We start from the raw sequence: 21,208 nt of genomic DNA, 5'->3' as shown, positions 1-21,208 counted from the left end.
AACAGAGATGGGCCCATCTCACAAATTCCCAATAATTACAGGAAAGGAGCAAAGATGGACTTGGAAGAACATTGACATGAGCTTGTGTTGCTGCCATCGGATTCTTGACACGGGAAAGGACATAGGCACTTTGGAGAGCTATATACTTATGGCCAATACATCCAAGGTCACCTCTGAATTACACAAATGACAATTATTTCTTTTATTTAAGGAACTGGTCGCTTTTAACTTTTCTATACAAAATGTATTACTGAAGCTATGTTACAGAACGAGTTTCTTGGTGGTGCAGATTCATCCGTCCCATTATAAGAGTGATCCATGCAATATCCTAATTTTTTTTTAAAATATATATTAGTTCTGTGGTATTAGATAATACTTACTACATTTTATTATTATTGAAATCTTAATGCCATTTTAGTGAGTTTTAATATGAGCATCCTTTGAATTTTATAGCAGGTTTCAACGCACTTCCCCCGGCAGTGCAAGATCTTTGCAACACTTTCCTGTTTGTGATAATTTGTTGCCAATATTCCCAGTACTTTGAGCTGCAAACTGTAATAATAGATAATGTTACCTTGGTAATATCAGAATAGATTGCAGCTGCTGAGTTACACTGACTGAAGGATTGCTTGAAACTGAAAGGCAGCCCATTTAATGAACCCTGGGAAGCAGGATCGATTATGGGAGAACAAATTGATCGGCAGCTTAGGTTGTTAGTTTTCATTAAAGGTAATTATATATATATACATACATACATCCAAATACAACTGTATGCTCATCTGCATGTCTTAGGCAGGTCTGCAACCCCACCTTTCACCACTATCACCCAGCATACAGCACTTCCACTGCAGCAAGGGATTCTGGGAAATGACATGCAAATGAGCACTCAGTGCCACTTTTTGCTTCAAAACCCATTTTTAACATGGTTCCCTATAGGCTTAAGCTTGCTGCATGGTCACAGCTTTGAGCACAGCCAGGGTTAAGGTGCATACCCAGAAAACCATCCACAGACAGCCGTTTCGACCTTGATGGGTCTCATCAGTGTGGGGTTGATTAACTGGGTATGCAAAGAAGCTATGGGATAGGGTATACCATAATACTGAGTTAAGTTAAAAGCTGTGACCATGCAGCAAGCTTAAGCCTATAGGGAACCATGTTAAAAATGGTTTTTGAAGCAAAAAGAGGCACTGAGTGCTCATTTGCATGTCATTTCCCAGAATCCCTTGCTGCAGTGGAAGTGCTTTATGCTGGGTGATAATGGTGAAAGGTGGGGTTGCAGACCTGCCTAAGACATGCAGATGAGCATACAGTTGTATTTGCATATTTGCTTTCCTGTGGAGGGTTTTTGTCACTTTTTTTACTCACCATAACTTAACCTCAGTATTATGGTATATATATATACAGTGTTCGACAAACCTATACATTTGCACGCCCCGGGCGAGTGGATTTAACATCGTGGCGAGCTCCTATTGGCCCAAGCAGCACACGTGTGGTACTAGGTGGCGAGTAGATTTTTTGGTGATTTGTCGACCACTATATATATATATATATATATATATATATATATATATATATATATTTATTTTTTTTATTTATTTTTAAGTGCTGCTTGGATTACCTGTTTAAATGTAATTTTGGCTGATTAAATAGGGAGAGTAAAAAATATGTGGCTATGTATTAGTAAAGCTGTAAATATACTTAGTTACAGGATATACAAAGTGCTATGTACATGGATGGCTGAATACAGGATATATCATTTTTGTGTCTTATCTTTCCTCCCTAGTTTTTGTGATTCCATATTTACAAAGAAAATAGAAAGAAAAAAATATAAGTCGTCAGCACAAAATGTATCTGATCATGCACCAAAACCTACTCCCAATTTTGCTAAATCAATAACCAAGCTCAAGCAGGTAAATCCAAGAAGACGGGCTCACATTGTGTTCATTAGCTCTCAACTTCCTTAAAGCTGGCTTAACACCACAATCAAACTTAAATCCTTTACTAAACACATGACACATGACACATGACACATTGCAAAGCAACGCAAGTCCGGAAGCAAAAGGGCTGATCCAACAGGCTACGGCTTTAAGGAAATCCCTGCTAAAAATGGACAAAAGCTAAAAATGTACTTTTTATGCTTGATGTATGTCCACACCCAGAATATTCACACCTGCGCTGAAAACAATGGATGAGGACAAGAACACGCTTAGGGAACTTGCACGTGGATACACTCTGACCGTGTTAAATGTATCAAACTTGATTATCACGTTTAAGCAATTAGCACAAACAGCTTTCCACTGACACCCTCCAGGCTGCTGTTAAAGCAGCACTGCTACAGTTTCTAGGGGCTCCTTGGTTGCCAGTAAATGAACATTAAATTCTTCTTGCCAAAAATACTTGTCCGGGACTTTAATGTTTTGAATTAGATTCAGGCATAATAATAATAATAACATGTTCTTGTATAGCGCTGCTAGTTATACGTAGCGCTTTACAGAGACATTTTGCAGGCACAGGTCCCTGCCCCATGGAGCTTACAATCTATGTTTTTGGTGCCTGAGGCACAGGGAGATAAAGTGACTTGCCCAAGGTCACAAGGAGCCGACACCGGGAATTGAACCAGGCTCCCCTGCTTCAAACTCTCAGTGCCACTCAGTGGCTTTTACTCACTGAGCCACTCCCTCCCACATAATCATACATTCATTTGTACATTAGGAAAAGTGAAACTTATATACAATTATAGCCAGGGTGCCCCTATGTACTTCCCCATGTCCTCCTGCCTCTGCCCCCTTACTGTTGCGGCTTCCGACGGGTGCGGGGGAGAGCTGCGGCAGGTGGTGGGGCGACGGGATCGCCGGAGGCTCCGGCGGCACCCTTTGCAGGGCGCCGCCATGTTGTGATTGGCCGCGCATGCGCAGTACCATTGCGCATGCGCAGAGAGGTGCCGGGAGTTGCGGTAGCCAGTACAGGGCTTTGCACATGCGCAGTAGCTTAGGCAGAGCGGCGGCCAATGCCTATAGGCTCTGCACGGTGAACATCAATCCCCAGCAGCCCCAGGGGCTGCAGTCAAATGCTGCGAAGGAACCAATAGGGCGCTAGTATTCCCTGCAAGGGGAATGGATACATTTCGCGCGTGAGAAACCACACCAGTTGGAGCTGGGACAAGGAAGATGTAGGTTGTGTGTGCAGGTGTCTGTGGCACCTGCACTAGGCCAGATACCCCCTATTAGGCCCCAGCTAGGCCTCGACTCTCCTCAGCTTGTGGTTGCTGCAGGGACAGGCCCAAAGATAGGGACACTGCCCCTGTAACATAATAGTGAGGGAACAGTAAGGACACACTGCATCCTGACATCCAGTGGTCTGGGACAGATCACTATCTCCAGCAAGGACACTCTTCACGGTGACACCATCCAGGTGGGACACCACCCAACGTAGAGGCGGAGGCTTTGCGGGTTACGGCAATAGATCCGTGGATCCCATCATCAACTACAGCATCGGCGTGCCTGGGTGTGGACACACCCGGCAGGTACCCAACTAAGTGCACCAACTCACCTTCACACATTAGTGGGCAGCGCTGTACCACACATTGGGTGGGGGTATTGACCTTGTGGACACTGGGTTGGTTGAGTGCCCAAGAACTCCTAGGTACTTTGGGCGGACCGTAACTCCATTGAGAGGGGGACGGAGTATTAGGAGGTATGGCCGTGCGAGGCCTGGTGGGTATGCTGTAACTGTATTAGTTGCTTATACAGTAGTAAACTGTTCTGTTTTACCAAGTGTGTATTCTTATTGTGGCCTGTGACGGGGTCATTCTACACTATAGAATCCTGCACAGGGGGAGGCGCTACCGAGCATCGTTCCAGGATACACCCCAGGCTCCAGCAGCGGAGGCTCAGGCCTCCTGTGAGCCACAGGTATTGCACTGCAACACACACCCCGTAGCTACACATCTCTCATTGGGTGGGGGAAAGTGCGCTACACAATGTACACAGTAGTCTTCAAAACCTAAGCAAATTCACAAGAAATATATATATATTTCACATCTTTTAATCCGAGTGGCGCTGTACCACACCGTTCATGGACCCCATGTACCTGGGATGTATTTTTTACACAAAGCACACAGATGGCCATCATAGTAACAGTAGAACCTCAAGTGGTCATTTTCCAAGGATATTGGCCGACCAGAGTGACCGACACCCTGTCTATCTTTAACTGTTCATGCAATGTCTTTATATATAATGTATAACCCAGGTCATTTAATGGAACCACGGACCCACGGACTGTCATCATAACTCTGCACAGGACAGTCTTGAAAATGAGAAATAACTCTCAATGTATTACTTCCTGGTAGAACATTTTTATAAATAAATAACATGCTGTTCTTCCAGATTAGCAGCATTGCCACTGACAGGGCTAGAGCATCGCCTGCCCCTTCCTCCCACCCCCCCCCCCACACCTCCTTGCGAGCCCTCCCCTTTCACACCTGTTTTTTTCTCCACCTTCTGTCTCTCCCTCTATCGCCCCGCCCCCCTTCCTCGGCTATCACTCATGTAGCCGAGTCCCCCTCCATGCCTCCAGTGAAGGGGGAACTGTGCTGGTCCGGCCAGTGCTCCGCGTGATCGGTAGTGTGGGGGCGGCCATATTGCTAGTTGCGCATGCGCAGTCAGGAGTGCGGCGGCCATTTTCATTTTGGCTCCGCATACACAGCAGCGGGACTACATGTCCCAGAATCCTCCGGGGGAGGGACTGCACACATAGGACTGTCCCAGCCAATGAGATTATAGGTGTTGGAGAAACAGGATATCCTTTGGGACAAGGAGCAAGCGGCATGACAGCAGGTAGTGTCCAGGGAGCAGTGTCTCCTGGACTAGGCCTAGACCTTGCCCCTTAGGCCCTGAGCCAACCTAAGTTCAGTGTTATAGGGAGGGCCCCAGATAGGGACTATCCCCTTTAGTATCAGTGTTACGCTGGTGGACAGAGGGCCACACGGTGCTCTGCGACCAGGCCGCAGTATTTCGGGACACTTGGGTGAGACACTCCAGCTGGAGCTCACCCAACGAGGAGGATCGGAACCCTTAGGTGCGAGGGGAATTGTTATTGGAGGCCCCACTGCGTGGGACCTGCTCCAGCACACCGCTGCAAGCCGCACCTGGGTACTGTAGCACCCAGGCAGGTACCCAACGTGCACTTACATCTGGGTGGGATTGCTGGGACAGGACACCAGGGGTTATTGGTGCCACAGCACCCTTCGTACTTTGGGAGAACAACTCAGTGTTTGGGGTCACGGCATTATACTGTTGGTACCTGATAGTGTGTTATCTGTGGTTAGTGTGTGTACAGTAAAGCTTAGTTATATACTTGGTGTGGTGTATTACTATTTGTGTGTGTTGGTTCCTGTGAGGGGTTATCCCGCCAATGCTGCGATCCCTAATAGGTGGAAGCGCTGCACTGCAAGGAGAAATAGCTCACCCAAGGCTCCCAGAGGCAGAGGCTTAGGCCTCCTGTGAGCAACAGGTATAGCAGCACGTATAGTTGCCCGTGTAGTTCCCTTACGTATAGGGGCTACACTCAATTACCCCCTCTCATTCATTTCCCCCTCCGCCCCATGCCACACGCGCACACACACTTCACCCCACTACCTATACCATTCCCCCCTCCCAATACACACTCAATACCCCCTCCCAATACAGATGCCATTGCCCGTCCCACAATTACAGACACCACTACACCCATCCGTAACAGAGCTCTATCCTGGATTTCCTCTTACCTCTCCCATTGTACTTTCAGTGTCTCGTTTGCGAATACCTCCTCCTCCTCCGTTGATCGCTCTGTGGGGGTACCCCAGGGACCTCTTCTCTTTTCTCTTTACACACGTGAACTTATCACATCTCTAGGGTTCAAACATCACCTTTATGCTGATGACACACAAATTTACCTTTCAATCTGGATGACCCATCACCGACTCAAACTTAACTTGTCCAAGATGGAGCGCCTCATACTTTCTCCCAAGTCTGGCCCTACGGACATTACTATTGGCAATATGATCATACACCCAGTATCAGAAATACACTGCCTAGTGGGCATACTTGGCTCCTCCCTCACATTCTCCTCTCACAATCACAAGGTAACTAAAACCTGTCATTTTTACCTCCATACCACTGCAAAGAAACACCCTTCCCTTTGTCGCTCTACTGCTAAAACGCTAATGCAGGCCCTCATTCTCTCCCGCCTCGACTATTGTAACCTTCTACTGTCCGGCCTTCCTGCCTCTCACCTGTCTCCCACTCTCCTAAATCTGTCTCCGCATCTCTGCTGAAATGCCTCTCCTAGATTCCAATTAAACTCTGTATCACGCACACAATTCTCCTCCTAACTTTTAAGGCTTTACACTCTTCTGCCCCTCCTTACATCTCAGCCCTAATTTCTCGCTATGCACCTGCCTGACTTGTGCATTCTGCTCAAGGATGTCTTCTCTCTACCCCTTTTGTATCTAAAGCCCTCTCCTGCCTAAAACTGCTCACTCACTGCCCCGCACCTCTGGAATGTCATTCCCCTCAATATCCAACTGGCACCCTCTCTCCACCTATCAAAAAACACACCTCCTTAACGAAGAATATGGGTAGCTCTGCTGCCTGATACTATACATCTCAGCTGCACTGACACCTTGCAACACACTCCCTTTCCTGTTGCTACTGTCATGCCTGAAGCGCTTATTCCCATACTGTGTTATATTATTATGTCACGTGTATTACTGCTGCGACGCGCTATGTACCTGAATAGCGCTATATAAATAAAGATATACATACAGACATCACTACACACACCCCAGATACAAACACCACTACCCCCGATTACCACCACCCACCCCAGACACAATTACCACTACCTTCCCCCACCCCTTACCTCTGGTTGCCACCACCAGGCTATGGCTCTCCCCAGCTGCTGCCTGCCTCTCAACATGCCGGCCTGCCTCTCTCTCCAGTCAGTGCGCGCCAAAAGCTGGGCCTGACTCCCGGGTGGGCACCCAGCTTCCGGTGCGCACCAGCGGGAGAGAGAGGCCCAGCGTGGGAAGTAGGCAGCAGCTGGGGAGAGCAGAGGCCCAGCAGCTGGGCCCGGCCTCTGGTTGCCGCCGCTGGTCCCTGGCTCACGGCTCTCCCCATGCCAGGCCTCTATCTTCTGCCGGAAGCTGGGTGCACCTGGAACTCAGGCCCAGCTTCCAGAGCACACCGGCGGCAGAGAGAGGCCCAGCGTGGGAAGAGGAGGCAACAGCTGTGAAGAGTGAGGAGCCGGGGCCCGGCGGCGGCAACCAGAGGTCCAGCAACTGGTCATAGAAGTTGGGCCTGGCCAACTTCCAGCGCCGGCCGGCCAGGCCCCCCCACAGCCACCAGACTTGTCCCAACTCGCCCATCGGCGGCCCTGACCGTGATGATTCAAATTAAATATCTCGGTCACGACAGGGTCCCCACAGATGGGAGAACCAGGTTTCAGCTACAGGGAACCATTCAGATCAATTTTGTTTTAATGTGGCTTCAAATAATATTTCACTTAATCACACAATACTTGTGACAAAGACGAATAATTTATTGAAACATGAATAACCCGACAGCTCGGAATATATAGATTTTATTCTTATATAAACACCATATACAAATAATACAATACTATACATCAGGATTGCTCAACTCCAGTCCTCAAGGACCCCCCTCCCAGCCCCCCCCCCCCCACAACACTCCCCCCACCGGTCAGCAGGTAAGGCTTTCAGGATACCCCTGCTTCAGCACAGGTGCTCAATCAGTCCCAGCTTCAGCACAGGTGGGTCAATCAGAGGCTCAGACTGAGCCTCTAATTGAGCCACCTGTGTTGAGGCTGGGATATTTTGAAAACCTGCCCTGTTGGGAGGCGGGGGGGGGGGGCTTGAGGACTGGAGTTGAGCACTCCCTGCTATACACGATAGTAAAGTCCTGCTCCAAAGAGCATACAAGCCAATATAGGAACTTGCAAAGAGATCACAAGCTCTTGCCACCAGGAACCAAACCTGTTCTGGACGTTAACCACTAAGTGTAGTTTTGGGAGGGAGGGGGGGGGGGGGACATTTGAATTAAAAGTACAAGACCATAACCAAAAACAGACAAGTAAAATATATTGCACACACGATGAATAATACTGCACAGGCATTCAAATAATGCTGCCAAAATGAGTCAGAAGCATGTTCTTCAGATATCTGGGTGTGTGTTCCTGGCTGAACACTTTACAAGGAGAATCTGGATGAAGTTCGATGTGGATACTTACTTTTTCCTCTTAGTAGAAAGTTACACAATCTACTCCCTGTAAACTCATGAAGTGTATAATCAAGGCCTACAGACAAAAACACACAGTGGTGGGCTGAATGTTATGTTCTCTGGCCATACCACTATATCAAAGCTCTTTTTCCTTGCTGTATTGTGCAGGATATATACTTTTTCTGTATCTTAATTTGAAGTGGAGATAAAAGATACATTCAAATTATATTCACCATTAACCGTAATGCACTATTTCAAATGAATTATAATCTCACTATGTATTCCAGATTTTTTCAATGTATGGCATTACTCCGGCTCTTTTCGTGATTGTATTGTATTGTATGTCTTTATTTATATAGCGCCATTAATGTACATAGCGCTTCACAGTAATAATACATGTGGTAATCAAATAAATAACAGATAATATAAATAACAGATCATGGGAATAAGTGCTTCAGACATAAAAGTAACATTAAGGAAGAGGAGTCCCTGCCCCGAGGAGCTTACAGTCTAATTGGTAGGTAGGGAGAACGTATAGAGACAGTAGGAGGGAGTTCTGGTAAGTGCGTCTGCAGGGGGCCAAGCTTTATGTATCATGTGTTCAGTATTGTCCACAGTGCTATTCATATGCTTCTTTAAGCAAGTGAGTCTTAAGGTGGGTCTTAAAGGTGGATAGAGAGGGTGCTAGTCGGGTACTGAGGAGAAGGGCATTCCAGAGGTGTGGGGCAGTCAGTGAAAAAGGTTTAAGGCGGGAGAGGGCTTTAGATACAAAGGGGGTAGAAAGAAGACATCCTTGAGAAGAACGCAAGAGTCTGGATGATGCATAGCGAGAAATTAGGGCTGAGATGTAAGGAGGAGCAGAAGAGTGTAAAGTTTTAAAAATTGTGAGAAATATTTGGAGCACATCCCCTGCTTGATGTACAGGCTTCCTCCTCCACTTGAAGTTAACTTTTGCTAACTGTAAGAAGTAGTTAGCTACTGTAGATCCTTTGTTGGAATGTTTTCATTGAATGATTCCATTCATGAGAATGTTGGAGCAGTGTTTACTGTGTGTACCAACATGACACACTGCGCGTTAGTGCACTAGATCCCAAGTTTTCATATGGCTTACTCCTTCATGAAAGTAACATGCAGAAAGTTGCATGGATTAGGTGTCAAAAGCTCGGCACAGAAGGTTGTAGTGTGTCCCAGCATGGAAATCCATCAAAGAAATTACTGTCAAAGCTCGAGCTGCACATACTAGGTCTGAACTGGTTTAGATCATCTAATCAAGAGTCAAGTGAACTATACCTACATCCTACACCTCCAAAATGAACTGCATTAAATGTGCAATTATTATATTCTCATAATAGAATGGCATACATTCATGGATTTGATACATTCTTACCTGAAAGTTACCGACCATGGTGAGACCTGCAGCACATATCCATCCCAATGCAAATGCCACGGTGTTCAGCAGGGAGGGACCATAGCGCTCAATCACATAGGCATATCTAAGTAAGCCAATGAGCATCACTGCAAGACAATGGAAAAAGCATAGGACATCAAATGTATTTTTTGCTGGTTTTTGGTACTGTAGCAACTGTAGATAAAAGAAGTCTGATTCTCTCAATGCACATGATTCTTGTCATATGTAATCTAATATGTTACTTATATTAAAATAAAGCATGATGCCCAGCTCAACTGTGAGATATTACATTTTAAAAGGGTTCCAGGGCTTGAAACAGCTCCCCCTACGAGTAAGGGAAGCTAAAAATAATGACGGATAAGGACCACTTGGTAAATCGAAGAGCAATGGGGTCAAGGGGAAGAGACAAGTTCGTGCATAGAAGTCGAAAGCAAGACCAATGAATGAGCAAGCAGAGGATCCATTCTGGACCAATGCCGGGGGAAGAAGACAAGAAGACAGACACAAAGCTTCTTGCAGGTGTAAACCTCATCATGCCTTGGCTATTGTCAGTGGTCGACAAATCACCAAAAAATCTACTCGCCGAACAAAAAAATCTACTCGCCACCTAGTACCAAACGTGTGCTGCTTGGGCAAATAGGAGCTCGCCACGATGTTAAATCCACTCGCCCGGGGCGAGCAAATGTATAGGTTTGTCGAACACTGGCTATTGTAATAGTTGTAATCTAATAATATTGTAATTGGTGGCACATTAAATATTGTTTTGCATAAGACCGTGTGCCTGCTTCCATTGTTTACCCTTTCCTCCATAGCTAACCCCATTTCAATTGATTTAACAAGCATCTCCTGGGCAGATGTAGCTCTACTTCCCTGAATGTAAAGCTATTTACTGGCTTTCCATTTTGTTCAAGTCAAAATCACAGTCTCAATATTTACAATCAAGATCTCCACGTAGTTCCCCCTACACACCACATTCTTGGTCCCACACCTCCAAGGTTTTTGCCAACTCCACCCCCTGCACAACCAGCTTAACCCGTACGTGTTTAAAGGAGTCTTAAAAAGCACACTTCTTCAAAAAGGTGCACTCTCTATTTATCATATCGTGGACACGGGAATATGTTAGTTATTGTATATGAGCAAATATGATCTGTTCGTAAACTAGTCCAGTCAATCGCAGTCTTGCTCTTCTATTCCAAATCGCTACCAACTTTGGACAACTGGTACACAGGGCAGTTTAAAGATCTTTCCAATATCACCCTTTACAGTGAGGACAGTAAGGAGTCATTAATGTGAATGCCTTTATAATTATAGAAAGTTGAGCTATGTAAATGGTTTTAGGGCTGCTAGATTATGTTCCACATAAAAAACAGTGTTAAACACTGCTCTCTCTGCACTGGGGAGAGAGTGGGCTGCCAACAGTTGTGGGCAAGGACCCCATGCCACCTATTGCCCACCAATGTCCTAAGGTCCCACAAAAATTAGTACTGCCACTAGGAGGGAGGGGGGAGGGGGGAGGGGGGGAGGGGGAGGGATTGCGGCTTTAAACAGTCTAAAAACGGTGTGTCATTGTGATTACAAAAATGAGCAACCACTTCCCCATATCAACCTCAGCTTTCTAATTTATATCACTCCGAAATTATTTTCTAACCAAGGTGTTTGCAAGTGAAAGATAATGCACCGAAAGCAGGGTCTCGATCAACATTTTTAAACATAAGCCGATGAGAACTTGCAAGTGTACCAAAGGCAGAACCAAGTCTAAAAAAGCCAATGCAAAATTGAATAGCACAACTGGAAATAAAAATAAGGCTTGTTATATATTCCTCGCTGCTGTGCATGCTGGCGGCCGCCCAGCGTTGAGCGTGCACGTGGCATGCGCGTTTAGTTGCTAGGGTGCAAGGGGTGACACGCGCGCGGTTAAGGGGCGTGACTCTGACGTCACAGCGTTAGGCCACGCTGTGATTGGTTTGAGGCATGGCAGCAGCACGAAAATACTATTTTATTGTATTTTCCCTGCTCTGCTGCACCCCCGCTCACGGCCGTGCGGGTGCTCGTCCCAAGTATACAAACGTCAGGCTAACACAGCCAATTATAATTCTTGGGCGCGCACATGGTAGTGCACGCGCGTGCACTATATTACACGCCAAACACACCCAATTATAATTGATGCGCGCGCACTATATTACACGCCTAAGTCTTCACCCTCCAGGCAAAGGTCCACCATAGAGCTCCTATTGTAGGAATAAGATGCAGAATAGGTTGGCCAAATGTCTCATCTGCCGTCAAATTCTTTATTTCTTTGTTATTGTAAAAGTGCAACTTCTCTTACCATCGTATAATATACCTACATACAGAAAAAAGCAATAATATGTGCTCATTCAACGCAGCAATCTCCCCAATTTTACAGGTTTAAAAAAAGTATGTAGACAATTTGAATAGGAAGATGCTCCTGCTCTGAACCGCTCCCCGGATCCTCTGGTTCCAGGTACCATTTACCGTTGTATTTGTCCCCTTTAAGGAAATCAAAATGGCTACCAAGTTAGCCCTTACTTCCGTGGGCCAACAGGAAGCTGCAATGTCATTGTCGCATGACATGGCAACTTCCTATTGGAAGACCCTGGCAGCCATCTTGATTTTTTTCTTCACTTCACCTGCAAAATACAAAAACGTAGCTTTCTCAGGACACTGTGAAAGAAGAGAAGAAACGAATAGAACTTTCAAGACTTTTACTTGCAATATCATATAATCTTCACCCAAAGAACATATATATATATATATATATATTTGTAATAGCCAAGTCAAACTAATTCAACTACATTTTAATGTGGCAAGTTTTTATTGGAATCCCCCACTCTCCAAAAAATGAATATTTGTGATGCGCATCGCAGGTGGCTGTGGCATATATATTCCATGCATGCCGGGCCAGAATTAGGCTGCATGCCTTTTATTGCACGGAAACAGGATGTGAGTGAGGTTGTGCCAAAACGAGAGTAACTCCACATGGTGGCATGAAGCTTGGAATGAAAGTGCACTGATCATACATGTTGCAGATCAGCACGCTTCAAGCAGCAATCCTTTGTGCTATTTTCTTTTCATGTCGTTAGAACTAACTGTAAGGTTTCTTTGTGTACAGGATTCAATCGTTCCTATACTGGGAAAATGTGTTAATGTTATAGATCAGGGATGGGCCAACTCCAGTCCTCAAGGACCACCAACAGATCAGGTGTTAGGAATATCCCTGCTTCAGCACAGGTCATAATAACTGAGCCAATGATTGACCCACCTGTGCTGAAGCAGGGATATTTTTAAAAACTGACCTGTTGGTTGGATTGGAGTTGTCCACCCCTGTTATAGACAGGGTTGCCACCACTCCGGGTTTGACCCAGAGACTATGGGTTTTGGCCACGTAACTCTGAGCTACGGGTTTACGTTGTAATCCTCCGGGTGGCGGCGTCTCCCAGCATCCTCGGCGTCCTCCCACATCTTCCCCTTGAACTCCTGTCAATATGGCCACGCAGCATCAAATGGCTCCGCTTTGCCATGTCAATGGGAACACCATGCGGCGTCACAGCGTAAAGGGACGCCCGTTGCCATGACAATGACACGCTACGTGATGTCATGTGGCACCACATTGCCATGACAACATACCGTGACGCCTCGGCGCCATAAGGCATCTTGTTGTCATGGCAACTTGACGCTGCACGACGGCACGCAGTGTTCCATTGTCATGGCAACGCGGTGCCATTTGACGCCACCGGCCATATTGACGGGTTGCAGGGGGAAATGCCGGGAGGATGTCTGAAGGATGCCAGGAGACGAAGGTAAGTGCTAAATGTAAAAATGTTGTCTCCAGGTTAGCCTTCAGTAGAAGGTGGCAACCCTGGTTACAGATAGAAAAGCTTTATTTACCAGTACCAAATGTGGCTACGGCCATTTAAATGAACGGGGTCCAAGTTCTTGGGGTATCAGTGAGCCGGCAGGGGGTGTTTCCACTTGTTTAGCATCTGTCACTGCAGTTTTCAGCATGTGGGGGTTTGCTTATTGATGCTTAGATACGAGCTCCTCAAGCCCAGCGCTCACTGGCGGTTTCCTAAACATTTATCTTCCCCTGCATTGTCTCACATCTATTTCTTTCCATTTCCGTCCGTTAAAGGTCAGGACATGCGCAGGGGTCAAGATACTAACATTAGAGTTAAACTCATACAGGCTTCTGGAGGAAATCGCTGCTACAGCACCATATACCGGCCATTTCTCCTTGGTATTTTAAATAACAAAGAAGTAGAAACTGGGTTTGTGCTAGCTCAGTAGCCGGAAGATCTACATTATCGTGGAATCTCCATACACCGCAGCCTCTCTGCGACACAGTTAATAGGGGGTTTCTCTTCCGAGTTTATGAAACATAATGAAGAACATGAAAGCACTCTGCTGTCTACAACCACCTTCATCATTTTAGGACTGGTTGGTTTAATCATTTAACTCTTCCTTCCAAAGGGCTCAGCAATGCTAAATAAAATGGATCATCAAATACATGAACTAAAAGCTAAGTGTACAGCAAAAGCTACTTGTACACTTCAACCATTGGCGACAGTGGGTTAAATCAATCTTCCTGATTAATGACATTCAGGGAGGGAGGACATGCAGTACATCCTGCTGTGGACCACTTCCTCTTCTGTACAGGCAGGAGAGACATTTAAATATTTATTGTGGTCAACTTTAACGAACATGAAACCTCCACACATTGACCTGGGAGCAACTGTGGTACGAGCTACCTCCGAGTAACTGCTATTATTTCTTCAGAGTCACATACTTATGTAAAAGGTGCAGCCCCGCGGGCGCCAGTCACCAGAAGGAACCAATGGGAAGACAGGTTTAAAACTTATGATTCAAAAAGTTGTAGATCCGCAAGCACAGTGTAGAAACCACATATGCTGTTCCAATCCCCACTCTCACCTCAGACATATGCCGAAATGGCACCACGCTCAGTGATCATCATCAGGTCCACGAGTGTGTCGGAAAAAGGCAAATCCCCCCCCCCCCCCCAGCTCTCCTACCGCCGCGTAGGTTCTCTGACAGGAAGCATTATTACTAATTCCTAGTGAAATTCTCCACAGCCCGTCCCTTTCACAGTATAACTCAGTAATAAAGGAGGGAGAGGGTGTGGCTGATGAAGGACCCTGAGAGGTTCAAAAGCTTGTAACCTACAGTATCACTTATGAGCGTGGATAGGAGGTGGGTGCGTGGATAGGAGGTGGGTGCATTAAAATAGCTTAAGCAACTTCCAACTCCCAGTTTACACTGTTTAGAGACATTTCCAAAACCGCTATATTAATCTTCAAGGTTTAACCCATGAATCATCTCAGTGCTATTAGTTGTCTTTAGTCTGTGTAGGGTTTTCCTTTCAAAAGGAGCATTGTATTTCAGAAAAGGGGGTATTGGTAAAGAATTACAATACGGTCCTCCATTCCAACTGCTTACAATTACTCCCGTTGCCTTTTTACACACCCCTCTGGCAGCTAAAAGGTTAAGTCATGAAAGCTCAATTTCTAACAGCACACCAATTATTACAGTGAATACAATTGTTGTCTATGGACTTGTAGTTAACTGAAGCAAGAGTGCAGTGGTGAAAGCTATACATGTTTAAAAAAACAAAAAACAAAACCAGGACATTTCTCGGTATGCCCTCAACTTTAATTTTCACATCAATATTTCTCTACTACACGAATATATAATATACCAAGGGCTCCACCTGGGAAGGAAGAACCATAGAGGGATTTGAAAAACATAGCTATCAAGGCTCAGTTATAGAAGGTATTAGATGGTTCAGTAAATATTGCTTAACATTCCTAATTGTAAAAAAAATTGATGTGATCAAAAGAAAAAAAAGGGGATGTAAGGGCAATTTCCATAAAAATAAATATATGCGCAAATCATGAACACACACACACACACACACACACACACACACACACACACACACACACACACACACACACACACACACACACACACACACACACACACACACACACACCAACTAATGGACAAAGTGTAGGGGCCACCCAAATTATGCTGGAGAATAAAACCCCACTGTGTTCTAAAGGTAAGAGTAGTCCCCCAACGGAATCCAGCACTGTTTTTGGTAATGCAGCTGAAACTAAATCTCGATAAATATTGTTCCTGGGCCACAACGTACTTTTTTTTACAATTTTATTACTGCCATGAGCAGGAAGGGAAAGAAAATAAAGATGTTCTGGATGGATAGCTAATGGACAAGGGCCAGCCTAAACAAGGAGTGGAACACAGAGGGGCCCACTTGGCATTAAATTACCTTCCACACAGATCCAAGGCGCTTGCAAACAAACCAAACTCACTCATTCTCCCTATTGTGTTAGCCAGTACTTTCAAATGGCTGGTTGATGGAACAACACCTAAAACGGTTTGTTCTGTACCGATACTCTTGCTTAGTAGCATGGGATTCTGGGAATCAGTTCTGCACCTGACCAGTGATGGCAGTATGATGGTACTAGGTGGTGCCGAGTACCCCCATTGTATTTGTACCCCAGCACCCTTTTTGCATTGATTGTAAGGGCTCTTTTCCTTTATGAAAAAATGGAGCCCAAAGAGCTTTGCTTTCCTCTTCTCAGAATTTACATCTCAGGAAATTACACCATGCCATGACTTTGCTTACATTGCACTTAACCAATACAACTGCTATGCTAAATATAAACGGTACTGCTAAGGCCCGGGCCATAGAGGGGTGAGGAGTTCCGAGCCGCGCTGACGCTGAGGCTCGCCTGCTGAAATCTGCGCGATTTCATGCCCGTGCAGGCGAGCCAGCGGGCGCGATCGGAGGCGGGGTGAGACTGGGGCAGTGACGTTGCTGGGCCAATCGCCCGCGACGCACTGATGTCGACGTCACGGCGCTGTGACGTTGACGCAGCTCCGCGCTGATTGGATGTTTTCAGCCGACAGCGCGCTGAAAAACAGCTTGGCGCTCGTCTGAAAACTCCAGCGCCTCAGCTCGCCTGCGGACGCTCACGTGAGCCCCCTCTAAAGGCATCCTCATTGAGGATGCAGGGGCTCAGTGCGGAGCGTCCGCACGGCTCAGCACGGCCTGTCCTTCTATGGACTCGGCCTAAGGGTAGTAGTAAGCAGATCAGCTTCCCTCAATGTTGGAGCGCTCTGGGCTCTATCAATGAGCGTATTTTGGCGCAAAGTTGTTATTTTGTTGCAACTCTCACTGAAATATCCCTGTGCCAGGCAGCGCCTGTGTATTAAGCATAGTTGCGCAATTTGGGGGCAGGCCTACGATGAGTTGAGGGATTTATGGAGCAAGTAGGAGGAGTTACATTTGCATAACGCCGCAGTTCTATGTTAGGAAATGTGCGGATTGAATTACTTTTCTTGACCGTTCTCTGCATCACTTTTCTTGATGTAGCCAGGTCCCCTACCTCCTTGTCCTCGGCAAGTGGGGGAGGCAGGGAAGGGGTTATCCAACTGCGCTTGGATCCCTCCCAGGTGGAGGCGCTGTCATCATATAGACCACGACCACCCCAGGCTCCCTGCAGCGGAGGATCAGGCCTCCTGTGAGCCACTCGGGTATCGCACCACAGGTAGCTGCCTAGACACGGGGGAAAGGGGCTACACTATTAAAAGGCGTCAATCTATTTGAAGGGGGCACCGTTTCACACAGGAAAATATGCTTTTTTTTACGCAACTGTGTCAGCACGATCGTACCCCTTAGAGCTGCAGACCAAGCAATATCCTACATGTTTTTTTTTTAAATAAATAAGTTCTGTACTATGAGAAAATACATGTACTGTAGCTTTTTTTTTTTTTATAAACAACTCTGAATTACATTTTTAATGTATTATAATGTAACAAGCATTTTTTGTTTCTAGGGCAACCATTTACAAAGTCACAGATACTGAGTCAACACTCTTCTGCAGCCCAAGACATACTTGAAAACGAGAGGAAACTCTTAAAGTAATGTAATGTACCTTCCCGGTAAAACATTTTATAAATAAAAATGTAGTGAACCCCCCGAGCCGAATATTCGCCGATCGATCACAGGAGAACGGATCGATCGTCAACTTAGCTAATTACTTATCATTGTGTGGATTGTATTGATGCACATATTAAAGAGGGGAAACGGCAGCTTGGACTGCTGCTTTAATACCTTCTGTATATTGGAATGGTGCCGCAAGTATTAAACTGGGGCTGTCACTAAAAAATTGGAGCTGGTTTTCTTCAATAGGAATCCAAAGATTTTCTTTGCGGTAGGGACCACATATGCTCAAGAATCACATGCTTCATCCCTCCTTGACAGCTCTCTCCTTGTTAGAGAAAATGAGCAGCATAGGAAAAGGAGTGTACTTTTCCTATGTATGCAGCGAAGTACATCTCAATACATAGTAATAAGAAGCAGGGCAGTCGACAGGGGGGGACAGCCAGGATAGGTGTCCCGGGCCCGGTGTCTGCGAGGCATGTACATCTCAATACACAATGACAAGAAGGGGCTACAAAAATACTCCTGAAATCCCAGATTACCCTGGCTATCAATTACTCAACTTTGACCCTTAAACATGTTGCTGCCTTTGAACTAATATGGTCCTAGAAAGGATTGATTTAAATGTGTATTATTTGTCATCAAGCATCTTTTTTTCATACCGGTCGTTATCATAAATACAGGTTTTACTGGTCCAAATATAAAAGGTTAAGACGGTACTGCATTTCTAGAGTGTAAAATGGGGCTAAGTCGGTGTATTAATGAGGCTATAGAGCGTGATTATAACAAAACTGCCCTCTTTAATTATGACCCAATGACAAATCTAACACATCTGGAAAGACACAGCACCAAACAAGAAACTGTTCACAAAATGTTACCGATTGTGGCATGATCGCATGGAAACGCCCACTGAAGTCAGAGTTTCCGAGCGCTCGTTCCCCGATCGGCAATATCACCGTTTAATACAACCATCCTAAGAAACCACACAGACCGCATCTACATTGGGTTAAAGCAATACCAATAAAAAAAAATGTTATAAAAAGAAAGGGAGTGCGGTAGAAGAGAGGCAGAGAAACCCGATTACTCCGGCCGCAACTCCAGCAATGAAACGCCCAAAATATGGATACATTAAATGTCAGATTCTGTATGTCGTATGCAGTCGAAATACTTGGCTACAAGATGACATTTTTAGCTCTACTTGGCCATCTTCCCAGTTTTATTTTCAACCTAAACTTTGCTTTACAAGTATTGTTCTACTGGAATTGCTACAGTATGTACACACCCGCGCTGCTCCCGGCATGGCTATTCTTGTGGCCCTCAACAAAGCAAGAGAGAAATATTTATAATGAACACTAAAAATACGAGTATTACAGAAAGTGTCTGATACCACGGAGGATGCCACCATGTTGTTACATCAAAATCCCATGGCCTCTTGGAAACTTTATAGTGAATACCACTGGGGAGGCTTAAAAGTTAAAACATAAACCATTACAAAGTTGCATGGTTAAAGATTGATGCCTGGTCACACTGCAACTCGGATGCAAAACTAGGCTAAAAGTTGGTTCCATTCTGTGTACAAGCAGGATAGTGTCTTTATATTGTACATTACGGGTTAATATGGAGAGAGGTTAGAGTTTATTGGTTCGCGTTTTGGAAAATATTGGCCGTGTGTAATCACTCAGCATTTACTTATGTTGCAGCAAGAATATTTTTAGGAGAGTTTTATACATGAAAAGCTTTTTATTTTAACACACACACAAACAAAATAAGTCAACAGAAGTGCAATTATAAAAGAGACGTGGTGTGGACGGCAAGGGTAGGATTTGTAGGAGGGTCACCTGAAGGTGGTCAGAAGGAACTTGACAGATATTGAAAGCAAGAGTTAAAAACATGTTTTCTGCCCTTGGCTTGCATATAGCAGAACGATTGCTTCTGTCTTTATTTATTCTCAGCTCAGACAATTAGAGAGCTTATTACATTATTTTCAGATGTTCTGCTCCTAGTCAAATGCCAAAGAAAATGACTTTCCACAGCTTTTGCCAGTATCGGATTCACTAAAAATGCATTAGCGTGTATGCTCTGAAGGACTATTATTGTTTGTCTGATTCTAGGAGATGAGGCCATTGAGGAGACAGATTGGGTCACTAAATGATGTTCTATTTTCCGTGTTTGGAGTATAAAGTAGCACAAAATCAACAAGTAAACAAATGCACATACTGCAAAGAGGAGGACATGTCCGGTTTAGGACTGTTTATGCCTTGTGTGTGTATTCCATTTAAAGTGGAGTTAACTATTACTTACCTACTGTATACTCAGATTTCTGATGGATCGTTTCACATTATATTTTTCCTCCCTAAATGTCTGTTGAAATTGCATCTTGAGATCCAAATATCTCCAAAAAAGAGGTCATTGTTTTCTCATCAACAACAAGTATTACATTTTCCGCTAGCAATGATAATAACTTTGCTGTAGATGTAGCGGAGGGTGCTACATTGGCGGCAATACTCGTGATCAATGTTAGCCAGGCAAGCAGGACTGGGGTATAACGTGGCTGCGAGGAAAAGATGCATTGGACAATTGAATAGTTCTATGCCACTACAATGGGTTGAGGGGAATCTCTGTTCACTGGTCCATATGGCTCCTGCCGGTGTGTAGTTTGTATGGGTGATTTGTATGGCCATGTGCGGTCTGCGTGTATATAGGATGATATTTAATGCTGCCATACATTCACATGGTCAATTGTTTTGGCCATAATGGTCTATACACCACCATGGATGAAATATTTCCCAATCCATAAAATGATTGGAAAACCACTCATGGTTTTTCCCTTTTGGGAACCAATTACAGTAGAGCTACTTACCCATAAAAGAGCCCAAACTGCATATCAGGCTGAAGAAGCAGCTTTCTGGGGGAAGGTTTCCACATTTACTGAGAAAAAGAAAGAAGAATTGTGATGAGGTATTGAAGGAAATTGACCAAGACCGTACAAATGTCTGCGAGAGAAATCCCTTAAAGAAGTCATCCAAGCGGGTGGTTGTGTTTGCAATTTTTGTAAACATTGGATTGAAGCAAGGGGTCCACAGAGTTGAACCCCATTAATTTGAACTCCAGAGCCCCCCTGCGTCCAGAGATACTTACCTCCAAATAGGGGGAGCCAGTATCCCTCTGCTTTTTAAAGCTCTTGCGTCATGTGGGCCAATAGGAAGCCGCGCCTGATGACGTCATGGCTTCCTATTGGCCCGCAAGGCCATTGCGTGATCCCTGCATGCCTTGTGGAGCGGCTATAGCACCCCCTATGGAGGAAATTATCTCTGGAAGTAGGGGATCCCGGAGCTGAAATTAACAGGGTTCAGCTCCACAGACCCCCCCCCCCCCTCTTCAATCCTATGTAAAAAAAAATTGCTTGCTTGGATGGCACAGTTACCACATATATGTAGCCAAAATTTTAAGAGCTGTATTGGTCCTGGAGAAATGTAGATAACCTGCAAACCATAGCGTTCTTTGTAGATTAAATGATGG

The 21,208-nt window shown here is 45.2% G+C and overlaps 1 protein-coding gene across 4 annotated transcripts in view; it reads right to left on the bottom strand.

Annotated features, from left to right (window-relative positions):
- The window catches only part of LOC142501185 (transmembrane protein 150A-like), a 74,528-nt gene that overhangs the window by 19,438 nt on the left and 33,882 nt on the right, over nt 1-21,208 (bottom strand). For 3 of the 4 annotated variants that reach the window (XM_075610697.1, XM_075610696.1, XM_075610699.1), the window contains 2 exons: nt 20,550-20,617; nt 9,664-9,791 (listed from right to left, as the gene is read on the bottom strand). In XM_075610697.1, coding sequence (XP_075466812.1) covers nt 9,664-9,791; nt 20,550-20,617 — 196 coding nt within the window. The remainder of the gene's footprint in view (nt 1-9,663; nt 9,792-20,549; nt 20,618-21,208) is intronic. The other variant, XM_075610698.1, reaches the window with a different exon arrangement.

This window comes from Ascaphus truei, chromosome 8, assembly GCF_040206685.1.
Source record: "Ascaphus truei isolate aAscTru1 chromosome 8, aAscTru1.hap1, whole genome shotgun sequence".
NCBI lineage: Eukaryota > Metazoa > Chordata > Amphibia > Anura > Ascaphidae > Ascaphus > Ascaphus truei.
Note: the sequence above shows the minus strand (reverse complement) of the source record. Positions and strands in the feature narration are given on the sequence as shown.